This window comes from Tursiops truncatus, chromosome 14 (genome assembly GCF_011762595.2).
Source record: "Tursiops truncatus isolate mTurTru1 chromosome 14, mTurTru1.mat.Y, whole genome shotgun sequence".
Classification (NCBI taxonomy): Eukaryota; Metazoa; Chordata; class Mammalia; order Artiodactyla; family Delphinidae; genus Tursiops; species Tursiops truncatus.
In genome coordinates, this window is record NC_047047.1 from 13,477,990 (window position 1) to 13,490,258 (window position 12,269).

General features: G+C 42.1%; 2 protein-coding genes across 2 annotated transcripts in view; one reads left to right on the forward strand and one right to left on the reverse strand.

The window, feature by feature from the left end:
- The window catches only part of REEP1 (receptor accessory protein 1), a 136,256-nt gene that overhangs the window by 112,781 nt on the left and 11,206 nt on the right, over positions 1-12,269 (forward strand). The gene's annotated exons all lie outside the window — the stretch shown is intronic.
- Positions 595-11,449, reverse strand: MRPL35 (mitochondrial ribosomal protein L35). Its single transcript, XM_004315014.4, has 4 exons — positions 11,357-11,449; positions 4,565-4,754; positions 3,777-3,921; positions 595-940 (listed from the first exon to the last, which is right to left on the reverse strand). The coding sequence occupies exons 1-4, from the start codon at positions 11,397-11,399 to the stop codon at positions 752-754; spliced, it is 567 nt and encodes a 188-aa protein (XP_004315062.3). The 5' UTR covers positions 11,400-11,449; the 3' UTR covers positions 595-751.

Consider the following 12,269-nt stretch of genomic DNA (forward strand, 5'->3'; position numbering starts at 1 on the left):
GGTCGGTGACCCCTGATGAGACCTGGTGTAAAAGGACAAACTGACCCAGTTAGAGTCTCTTTGCAGTTTGTTAGAGACTGGAGATAGGAGCTGAGGGTCACGATGTAGAAAAGTACCTCAAAGGTGCATGCTAGCGTTATTATGGGAAGCAGACACTAAGAGTAAACAAAAGCTGTGAATCAGAGAAGTTGGTGAGGAAAGAGAATGGAGCCAGTGATGTAAAAAGAACTGAGCCCCGTGCATGGCAGACCCCAAGCCTAAAGATCCACCACTTCTGCTGCTGAGGCCCCTGGAGGTGCCTCAGATCCAGCATCGCCATGTAATTTCTGCTCTTCCTGAGGCCTGGGGGTTAGTTCTGGGTGGGAGATGGGGGTGTGAGGTGTTCCTGCGTTCCCAGGCACATATCCTTAATAATGTCACACTGCTTGAGCTAACTTGTTAGCTTTACAGTCTTCTTACGTTTGTCCTAACTGGAGATTCCTTGCAACTAAATAAGCCTAATTGGAACAACTGTTTAAGCCATTACCATTTGTTAAAAATAATCAGAATTTAAAATTTCTATTTCTCTGAACAAATCTGGGAATGTTTAATCCATTAAGTTTTAAAACATTGGTAAGTTTAATGTTGGTACTACATGTTTCCATATCAGTTGGTACAACTTACATCATGTCTTATACTATTTCATCTTTGCAAAGACATCATATACACAAAGATACACATTCAATAACTGGGAAATCATAAAACTTCTGACCTATACTTTCAAGTTTGTTCGGTCATGATACTTCTGATAAAGGTCATCAGCATACCAGTTTCGCCTCTTCCAGAAAGATGTTGTCATTTTATCTAAGAGCTTACTTTGGGTTTTATTGCAGAAGACAAATTCCCTCAAGCGTCTTTTTCTTGCAACCGTCTTCTTCCATAATTTTTTCTTATAACCAGCCTGTTAGATAATATTACAAAGACAATTTAAAACATTATATTATATAGGAAACAACAGCTATGTTAACCACTCATGGTTCATAGACTCGCTGGAAACAAAGACTAAACTTTCATAGGGGCTGGTATGTTTTTCAGAAAAATGTGATTCTCAGTGTGGGGGTAGACAGAGAAATCGTGTGTAGTTTGAAAAAGGAATGTTAATAATTTAAGAGTTTTAAAAAGATTATTTAAAGCCACAGCAAATAAAGCTAAATAAATCGTTGTGCTGGTGAAGTACAGGGTAATGATATATAATTGTAACAGCTAAATTTATATGCATTACCTCATTATCTCTTCAACAATAGCATACTATTATTCTCATTTTACAGATAAAAGAGAAACAATTAGAGCAGTTAAGCAGCACACTGAGGTCAGAGAATTAATAAGAGCTCTTAACCACTACACTGCTATCTTCCTGAAGTGGAGGATGATGAAGGGAGTACTGGCTAGTCGGTGACACTTATGTTCAGTTAAGGGGGCCTAAGTATGACAAAGGCTGAGAAGCAGAGTTCTCAAGTATACTGTGTCATTTATTCTTTTCACACACTGGGGGGACCAGTTTCTACAGTAAGTACTTTTTTAAGGAATAATGACCGCAGGAAAACTATTATTGGGAGTGGTGAAGGAATAATCCATGCATTATTAATTTTGAAGAATTAATTTCTGAAGAAATAGATAATTAGATCGAATATAAAACTATAATCATAGCCTGTTTCATTTTTTTTCTTTCGGCCGTTCTGCACAGCTTGTGGGATCTTAGTTCCCCAACGAGGGATTGAACCCAGGTCCTCAGCAGTGAAAGCGTGGAGTCCTAACCACTGGACCACCAGGGAATTCCCAATCATAGCCTGTTTAAACTAGAAGAGACCTTAGTTGCCACCCAGGTTAATGCTTGGCTACAGTAATTTATAGGAGAGGTGAGACTAGAAACGCAGCTATTGGTAAGAGCATTTGGGTCCTTTCAAACCAAGGGCTCTTTAGGGCAGCACACTAACTGAACAAAACCACAGCTCTTTGCTGAGAAGGTGCCTTGGGGTTTCTGACATGACTTAGTGTCATCACTGTGACCAGCAACTTCTATAGTACAGTGATGCTTAGAAATAAGGAAGGGTCATTTCAGAGTTCTGGCCAGTAAAATGCCAGAGATTAGATGGTTACTTCTCATTACTTACAATTCTAAGTTGAAAGAGTCAAAGAAAAATCCCCATATTTGTTTAACAATTTTCTAGTTTGCAAGCCAATCTGGGTCCCTGTGGATCTCTGACATACAAACAGCTAGTTTGCTGTCCTGCCCATCAACAGCAGAATATCTCCTTTGAAGATTATTCTGTGGAATGTAACCACTGTGAAAATGCTTGAGACTTTTTGGACAATCTACAAGTTCAGAAATGGAAGGAGGGAATAAGCAATAAAAATTAGGGACACCTGGATGAAACTGTGCTGCAGAAAATACTTTCTGTTTTTATACATTAGTGTAAATTAACCCACCCAGATTTTTGTTTTCTTCTTAAAATTAGATTTTGATACAGCAGGCCATTCTGCATATGGAGTACTTTTGGGGGCCTTGAGCAGGGACTAGGTATTATGACTGGAGACTTCGATCAGGTCATTTATAACAGTGTGAGGGTTTCAGGGCCCAGTAAAAGGGATGTGGAAAGGAAGGCAGGGAAAACCACCCATTTTATTTTATCTAGGGCCAGATGAGGACCTGGAAATAGTTAGCATAACAAAGGGGAGGAAATGTTTCCAATGGTCCAAAATTCATAACCATGTGCTGAATTACTTAGTTCAGCTACTTATGGATTACATGAGCTTCTACTGACTAGTGTAGGAAACTAATGACCACAGTATTGTTCCAATGGAGAAGTGAGCTCAGAGTTCCAATTAACTTATTTGTCTACAAATTTAGGACTGTTTATAACAGAGTACCTTTCAAATAGTGAGAAAATGCTACCAATTATCTTATTTTCACAGGGAAACAAATTTTAATCTTTAAAGAATTATTTGTTTGTTAACTCCCAAGTAGTAAAAGGGAATTAGGATTTGAAATTATCAAAACTCAAAGGTGTTTTGCAAAACTCTGGTCTTCAGCTGCTTTCTAATTATCACCTACTCTGTTTCCATGAATAATAAGGACATGAATGGGAAAGACCTGCTGCTGTGGGAGAAGACAGAGTAGGAATACTCTGTCAGAGTCCCCCTCTAGAGGCCATGGTCCCTGGCCAGAATAAATATTGGAGTTCTGTCTGATATGATCACCAATCATACACACCACCAGAGAAAAACTTACAAAGTCAAATTTAAAACAAGTATATGAGGGGTTAATGTTCCGCCATAAAGAGTAAGCCACCTGGAGAACCCAATCCAAGGTAGGCGGGAAGCTATTCGGTCCCAAATCTACACCACGGGACTAAGTCCTTGCTGAAGTCCGCTCCGCTGTTTTAACGCTCTGGGCTTAAACAGAGCCTCCCCACAGGTTATTTACATATCGGGGGCTTCAAAGGGATTCCGGTAATCATCAGACAAGACAGACATGTAAGAGACCTGGGATGAACCTGTCCTGCAGGGAAGACTTTCGCCATTGTGAATAGTATTTTGTTATATGAATAGTTAAAAATGTTTTCTTTACATGTATTCACTGACATGAGAGATGCCTGCCAAGCCGGGACTTAAGCACAGCACTGTAAAAGCTGCTGGTAGGATGGGGGGAAGATGTGTCAAGGAACAGGCTGACTTCTGCTTCAGTTTAATCTAACCTCACGCTCCTTTTCTAAGCAAGTAACCGTGTGAAGACTCACCTTTCTCCTTAGCCACAGGCCAGAATGAAGTCGAAGAAACCTATAGATGGCAGCTTTCACAGTCTTTCTCTTGCCTTTTCTTGAACTGTAGTATGTTACAGTTCTGACTGGTGGCTTCAGGACGTTTGGGAGCAAGGGGACCACTCTAAAATATATTGAAAATTTTTTAACTCAGCAATAAGACATTAAAGGATAAAATCCACTTCTGTACTTAGAAATGAAAGCAGCAGCTCCACTGGAATAGAGCTCACTTTCAATAACCATTGTTACTCCAGATGATCCGTGACACTACACGTAAGAATGGCAACTCTCATCAATTTGCAAGTCCTCCATAATCTACCCCCTCAATCCCTAGGAGAGAATTTATTCTGCTGTATTTTAATCACCTGATTCCTTATCCATCTGCCACTAGATTATAAACTCCTTGAGGACTTTAACTTATCTTTAGCTTCGTATCGTTTTTGCCCAGTATGGTGCTGGGCACCCAGGAGCGCTTAACTAAGTATCTGCTGACTGAATAAGCGCCACACGCAGCCGAGCCTTGTAAGTTGAGCATCTTGTTCACCCTCCCACTTCGGCTGACAGCTTCCACCCAGGAAACCACATCTTAGAACATCAGAAGTGGGCCCTGTGTAGTCATCCCTGATGCTGGCATGTATATTCTCCCATCCTTCAGGCAAAGTCTATATAATAAACCGGCAAAGAATATCATCTACTTCTAAGATGTTGTAGGCATGAAGATTTTAGAATTTTTGTCCAAGCATCATGTTTACTGAAATATACTCAACCTATTGAGGACTGTGGCAGTCTGCCCACATGTCAGGTTTCTGACAGATGTGATCAGTCTGGGAGCAGAGGACACAACCAGTGTCTGAATATGACTGAAATGTCGGGAAGACAGTGCAGAACTAAGACAGGCATTCTTGGAGCAGTTTCGATAGGCTGAAGATGCCAAAATACTCAGGGGCCGTAAGATTCCTGGGGAGAGAGAGAGAAGCATATATACTTAATATGACACTCCAAAATACACGTGCAGGGAATTCCCTGGCAGTCCAGTGGTTAGAACTTGGCGCTTTCACAGCCGGGGCCTGGGTTTGATCCCTGGTCGGGAAATTAAGATCCTGCAAGCTGCGGGCGTGGCCAAAACAAAAACAAAATCATGCATCCAGATATTTAAAACGAAGTAATGTACCTAAGTGACCAAGTATTATACGTAATTAATGGGTCCTGAGCATCAGACTCACATGTGGAGCTTTTTATTCTTATTGAGGTATAGCTTACACATCACAAAATTACCCATTTATGTACAATTCAATGCTTTTTAGTAAATTTAGAGAGTTGTGCAACCATCATCACAGTCCAGTCTGATGTGTCCTAGTTCTACATTCAACAGTAGGGGACAAGAGACATGCAATGTTAATTCCCACCACCAGACCTTACACTGTGAATACACAGAACTCCTGCGCGTAGGGAACGGCAAGGCAGAAACACAACAGCTCCTCGGCTCCACAGAGAGACTGCAGGTGGCAGGAGGAGGATTCATAAAGAAAACAGAAGAGGTACTTGAGCTTCCCTCTAGAAAATGAACAGGCCATGAGAGGACGCACAGAGTCCAGGTAGCATGAACAACGTACGCAAAGGCAAGGAAGCCGAAACAAATCCATGTCGGGAGCAGGGACTGGACCTGCCACAGAGGCTGAGCACTGTTTGCCTGAATATCGGAGATGCCTGGGGAGTAGTGGGTAACAAGGTGGGCAGCTCAGAAGGCAGATCCTGGAAGGCCTAGATGTGTGGACTGAACGCAGTCCTCTTTATCAATCCTTCACACTATCACCAGATTCAGAGTCCACGGCTGCAAAGCAGAATCACTCACAGAGCTCTGACTGCACTTGTAAATTCTGAGTGAGGCTAGTGTGGGACTCAAGAATGTGCATGTTGGGCTTCCCTGGTGGCACAGTGGTTGAGAGTCCGCCTGCCGATGCAGGGGAAAACGGGTTCGTGCCCCGGTCCGGGAAGATCCCATATGCCGCGGAGCGGCTGGGCCTGTGAGCCATGGCCGCTGAGCCTGTGCTCCACAACGGGAGAGGCCACAACAATGAGAGGCCCGCGTATAGCAAAAAAAAAAAAAAAAAAAAAAAGAATGTGCATGTTAACAGAGTCACAGATATAGAAAACAATCTATGGTTATCGGGGGGAAGGGGGGGAGGGATAAACTGGGAGATTGGGATTGACATATACACACTACTATATATAAATAATCAACAAGAGCCTACTGCATAGCACAGGGAGCTCTACTCAATATTCTGTAAAAACCTATATGGGAAAAGAATCTAAAACAGCGTGTATATATGTATATGTATAACTGATTCACTTTGCTGTACAGCAGAAAATAACACAACATTGTAAATCAACTATACTCCAATAAAAATTTTAAAAGTAATAATAAAAAAAGAATGTGCACGTTGATAAAACTCCACAGGATGATGGAAATGTCTGAAAAGAGGATTGTGGTAATCGTTGCACAACTCACTACATCAAACTGTACACACAGAGCCTCCCTGGTGGCGCAGTACTTGGGAATCCGCCTGCCAGTGCAGGGGACACGGGTTCGAACCCTGGTCTGGGAAGATCCCACATGCCACGGAGCAACTAAGCCTGTGCGCCACAACTACTGAGCCCACTTGCCTAGAGCCCGTGCTCCGCAACAAGAGAAGCCACTGCAATGAGAAGCCCGGGCACTGCAAAGAAGAGTAGCCCCTGCTCCCTGCAACTAAGAAAGCCCGCGCACAGCAACGAAGACCCAACGCAGCCAAAAACAAAATAAATTAAAAAAAAACCTGTATGTACAAAACAGGTAATTTCATGGTATGTAAATTATACCTCAATAGTTGGTTAAAAAAAAGCTCCACAGGACTTCCCTGGTGGCGCAGCGGTTGAGAATTCGCCTGCCAATGCAGGGGACACGGGTTCAAGCCCTGGTCCGGGAAGATCCCACATGTTGTGGAGCAGCTAAGCCTGCGAGCCACAACTACTGAAGCCTGCGCACCTAGAGCCTGTGCTCCGCAACAAGAGAAACCACCACAATCAGAAGCCCGCGCACAGCAACGAAGAGTAGCCCCCACTCACCGCAACTAGAGAAAGCCCACACGCATCAACGCAGCCATAGATAAATAAATAAATACTAAATTTATTTATTTAAAAAAAAGCTCCACAGGTGAGTCTGATACTAAGTGAGGGCTTGGAACCACTTTCTTATTGTCCACTGCACTGATTTCACATGACAAATGAGGGGCAGTGTAGAGAAGTGAAATGCCAGTGTTTGAGGCAGACTGGGTTCATATTCTTGCTCTACTACTTACTAGCTGTGTGCCAATGGGCCAGTTAGTTAACCTTTCTGTGCTTCAGTTTCCTCAAATTTAAATGAGGTTAATTATGGGCTTTCCTGGTGGCACAGTGGTTAAGAATCCACCTGCCAAGGCAGGGAACATAAGTTCGAGCCCTTGTCCGGGAAGATCCCACATGCCGCGGAGCAACTAAGCCTGTGCACCACAACTACTGAGCCTGTGCTCTAGAGCCCGCAAGCCACAACTACTAAGCCCATGCACCACAACTACTGAAGCCTGCACGCCTAGAGCCCACGCACCACAACAAAGAGTAGCTTCCGCTTGCCACAACTAAAGAAAGCCTGCATGCAGCAATGAAGACCCAACGCAGCCAAAAATAACTAAATAAATAAATTTATTGAAAAAAATAAATGAGGTCAACCATGGGCAGGTAATGAGAATTAAATAAGATAAAATATGTGAAGTACTGGGAAGAATGCCTGGCATAGAGAAAACATTTAATAAATGCTAAAAGCAGACAACAGAAAAGAGCTGAGGAATGCTTAACAAAGATGGTATAATGTTAATAGGTGGCAGAAGGAAGATGGAATACTTAAACCCTTATTTTGCCTTTCTCTTCTCCATCAGAGATAACAATTTCCAGTCACCTGGTGACCTAGTGGGTAGGATTCTGGGCTTCCACTGATGTGGCCCAGGTTCAATCCCTTCAAATCTCCAAGTATAAATAATTTATATCTCAAAGAACTGAAACTATTTGCAGACATGATTACAAGCCAGGAGGTAAACTTTGAAAGATTAAGTGAATAGGAGGATTGTAGACAACAAAATGTCCCAATTTTCACAGACCACCGGAGCTTGATATATCTCAATTAAAAAACACAACAAAACTCTCAGAAGTTCTTGGAAACTGCCCCTGAAGGAGGTGAGCAGATGGGAGTCCAGAAATAACTGGGCAAACTACAGGCTTATCTGTAGGAAAAAAAAAATGTTAGAATGGATAAATAGAAATGCACAGAAAAAAATTTTTTTTTCTCGTCAACCGGGAGTGAACTGTTACTTGAAAACAACTTCATTTCACTTTTTGATGTAGTCACCAGCCTGAGAAATCATGAGAATATCTAGACAGTGTATCCTGACTTTAGGAAGGCATGTGAAAAGGTTTCTTATATTCTAAATAAATATAGAAATGTGGGCAGGACAATAAATTAGGTAAATTCCAAGCTGATTGGAAACTGTACTCAAACTAGTTGATTGCTGTTCTCCTGGTGGAAGTGTCTTCCTGGCTCCCTAATTGACTCTTATTTTTCCCCAATTTATATGAAGGTCCTGAAGCTGTACAAGGCATGTTTAGCAAATCTGCATAAAAAACAAGCTGGGAACCATGGCTTATCAACATATTTGTGAAAAGATAGACTGTCTAGACTCAAAGTGATCTCAGTAAAAGGAAAAACAGACCAAAATTAACAAAATGAAACCAGGGATAAACCAACTGAGGTTAGAAAAAAATGGTTCCTGGAACAACAGGAAGGGTGACTGTGGCTTGAGAGCAGTTTCTGGGAAAATGACTTGGGGGGCTTTAGCCACCATACCGTCTCCTGGACCAACACTGTGATTTAGCTTGTAAAAACCAAAGTCCAGCTTAGACTGTGTTAACCAAGGGCAGCTCACAAATCAAGGGCAGTGTTTAACTGCTCCTTCAGTCTTCTGCCCTCTTTGGGAATTTTAGTACAGACAGGCTTTCTCTTAAACACCCTCTTGTATGGAGAACACTGATGTTTTCATGAAGGAGGTGACACAAAACCAGTTTCGAAGGAGTAAGAGAGGAGGTAGTGGAAACAGGAGGCCAAAAATGGAATACGTGGTACGTAGTACGTTTGGGGAGCTCTGTTTGGGGAATTACAAATATACCCCTGTGGCAGGAATCAAAGGAACGTAGGGGTAGGGGGAGGTGAGTGTGACAGTGTCTAAACTAGTGGTCTTCAAGGTTTTTTTTTGATCCCATATTCTCTAAATGAATTTTGAAAAATTATGTACCCTTTCACAAAATTTCAGTATCTAAAATTTTAAATAGTTTAAAAAGGATATAATTTCCAGTATATTTCTAAAACTGACATTTAAAAATAAGCTGTCGCACCACTCTTTTAAATGTTTTCAATGGAATCTAAATACCATAGTGAGTTAATACCCGCCTACATCATCAATTGTTAAAAAACAAGGACAATAAATCCAAATTGATGAAAATAAGAACTTTTCATCAAAAGATACGTTAAACAAACTAAAAAGGCAAGCCAGAGTGGGAGAATATATTGGAAACACATTTAAATGAGAAAAGACACACATCCAACACACATAAAGAACTACTATAAATCAGTAAGACAATTCAATAGAAAAATGGGCAAAATATTTGAGTATTTCACAAAAGAAATTCAAATGGTTAACACACATGTAGAAAGGTATTCAGGCTCATTACTTATCAGGGAAATGCTACTCAAACCACAACGAGACACCACTAAATACTCACCAGATAGAAAAAATGTACAGGTCTAACAATACCAACTGTTGATGAGGATATGGCGCATACAGTGATGGGTGACTTTTTTTTTTTTTTTTTTTTTTTTGCGGTACGCGGGCCTCTCACTGCCGTGGCCTCTCCCGTTGCGGAGCACAGGCTCCGGACGCGCAGGCTCAGCGGCCATGGCTCACGGGCCCAGCCGCTCCGCAGCATGTGGGATCTTCGCAGACCGGGGCACGAACCCGTGTCCCCTGCATCGGCAGGAGGACTCTCAACCACTGCGCCACCAGGGAAGCCCGTGCTGGGTGACTTTAAATAAGCACATCACTTTGGCAGCATCAGGCAATACAGAATATATACATATTCTCTGATTCAGCAATTCCATAGCTAGTTTTATATGTATAAACACACACACACACACCCCATAGAGAAACTCTGGCACTCATGCACCATGACACAAGGCCAATCAGCTTTGTACCTAACCGCCCCAAAGTGGGAACACCCAAATGCCCATCAATAGTAAAATGCAGAATTGTAGGGTAGTCCCATAAGAGACCATTCTATAGCAATGAGAAAGCATGACAGCTACTTGTAAAATGAATGAATTTCACAAAGAAAAAGAAGACACAAGAGTACATACTATGTGATTCCGTTCATGGAATGTAAAAAAACAGGCAAAACTAAACAATATATTGCTTAGAGATGCACATATAGCTCTTAAAACTATTACAGAAAAAAAGACAAGGTAATAATAAAAGTGAGGGCAGTGTTTATGTTTGGTGGAAACGGGCAATTTTGGTTGAAGAGGCACACAGAGGTGAAGGCTCCTGGTACTGTTCTGTCCTGGCCTGGGTGTTAGTTATACCCCATGTTTGCCAGAGTTATTTGTTAAGGTAGTCATGTATGCTATATACATTTTTCTTTATATATTTCACAATTGAAAAATACCCCACATAAATCAGCTCTTCTGTAACAGTTGGAAACTTTACACTTTTTTCTTTCTAGTCTTGTTCCACAGAATTTTATCCTATTTTGTGTGAACGTAATTTACCGATCACCGTATCTTATTTGAACGATCTTTAACTTTTGCAAGAGTCCCTACAGTGAAGGCAACCCTTCACTTCCGTCCTCTCTCTCTGTCAAGAAGTCCTTAAGGCTGCCCTAGGGCCGCCACTGAGTGAAGCAAGCAGCCGCACTCCCGGCACGTTGTGTGCATTTCATCCAGCCACGCTTACCATACGCCGGGTACTACACGCGGCGCTTTACGTGCTCGAGCTCATTTAGTCCTCAGGTGGATAGTGTTATCCCTATTTTAGAGCCGTAGAATCTGAAGTTCAGAGATATTAAATAACTTTTCAAGGTCAAAGCTCGTGAGTGGCGGATCCTCGCCTCGGTGGGACTTTTCTGTCTTTCTCGCCCCCCACCCGCGCCCTTCTGGTTTGTTTTCTAGGGAAGGCGGAATGGCTAGGAACCGGTAAGGAAGCCAAAACTGCGGGACACCCCGGTTCGCGAGGGTCCAAGAATCTCGGAGATCTCCGGTGCTGGCGGCCGAACACAGGCCGCCCCGGAGAAAATTCGGAACAAACCTCTGGCCTCATATAACGATCCCCCTCCTTTCTTTCTTTTTTTTTTTCCTGTTAACCTCCACGCTAAACGCCCACTCCATCCCGCGCCAGTCCCCCCTTCTGTGAAGGCGTGAATCGAGCTCCTCGCCGCCCACTGACCTGAGGCTGCTCTCACAGTACACGCAAAAGCGGAGGCCGCCATCTTGCCGCCTTGCCTTACGGCAGCCGAATTGGATCTAAAAACTTCAGAGCAAGAGGGCACTAAGGAAAAGTAACCTGGGCGGAGTCGAGGGAAGGGAGTTAAAAACATGAATAAAGGAACGTTGAAGTCTACCTTTATTGAATATCTTCTTTATGCCAGGCTGTCCTTCACCGCTGTAAAACAAGTGCCTATAGAATGGTGCCTGGCATATAGTAGGCTCTCAATAAATTCTTACTGAGCATTTGATTGAAAGATATATTTAAGTACCAGCATATTTGAAACAATTTCTTTTTGCTCATTTCATTAAATTAGTTTGAAAGAATAAAATGTATCCTTCCAAAGCTGGGATATGTTGGGCTAAATTGACAGGAAATAGCAACATTATTAGAATTTTTTAAAAAATTGAATGCCAACTCTAATCAAATAAATGTAAGTATCCCAAGGACATCAGATACACACACACACTTTTTTTTTTCTCTCTCTAATCAATAAGACTGCTATTTGGTAGAACAGCACCTCAACTCTTCCTGAACAATCTACATACCTTATCTTATTCCTGAAAATTAGTGATCATACATTTTTAAACAATGTTCATTTAAACAGAAAATAAACAGCAAACCTCTCTCCCATCCTTGTAGTCTAAGATACTTGACGCATATACAGTATATGGCACTATTTACTGGTTGAAATGGGTAAGGGTCAAACACTGAGTCTCAAGGAGTTCACATTTAATAAGGAGACAACTACAGACCATAACAGGCAGATAAATGACTGATGGGGCAGTTCAAAGATAAGGAGGGAAGGCTTCTGGTTGGGGTGATCAGGGACAAGGAGATAGAGTATAACACGGATCTTAAAGAATGGGGAGGA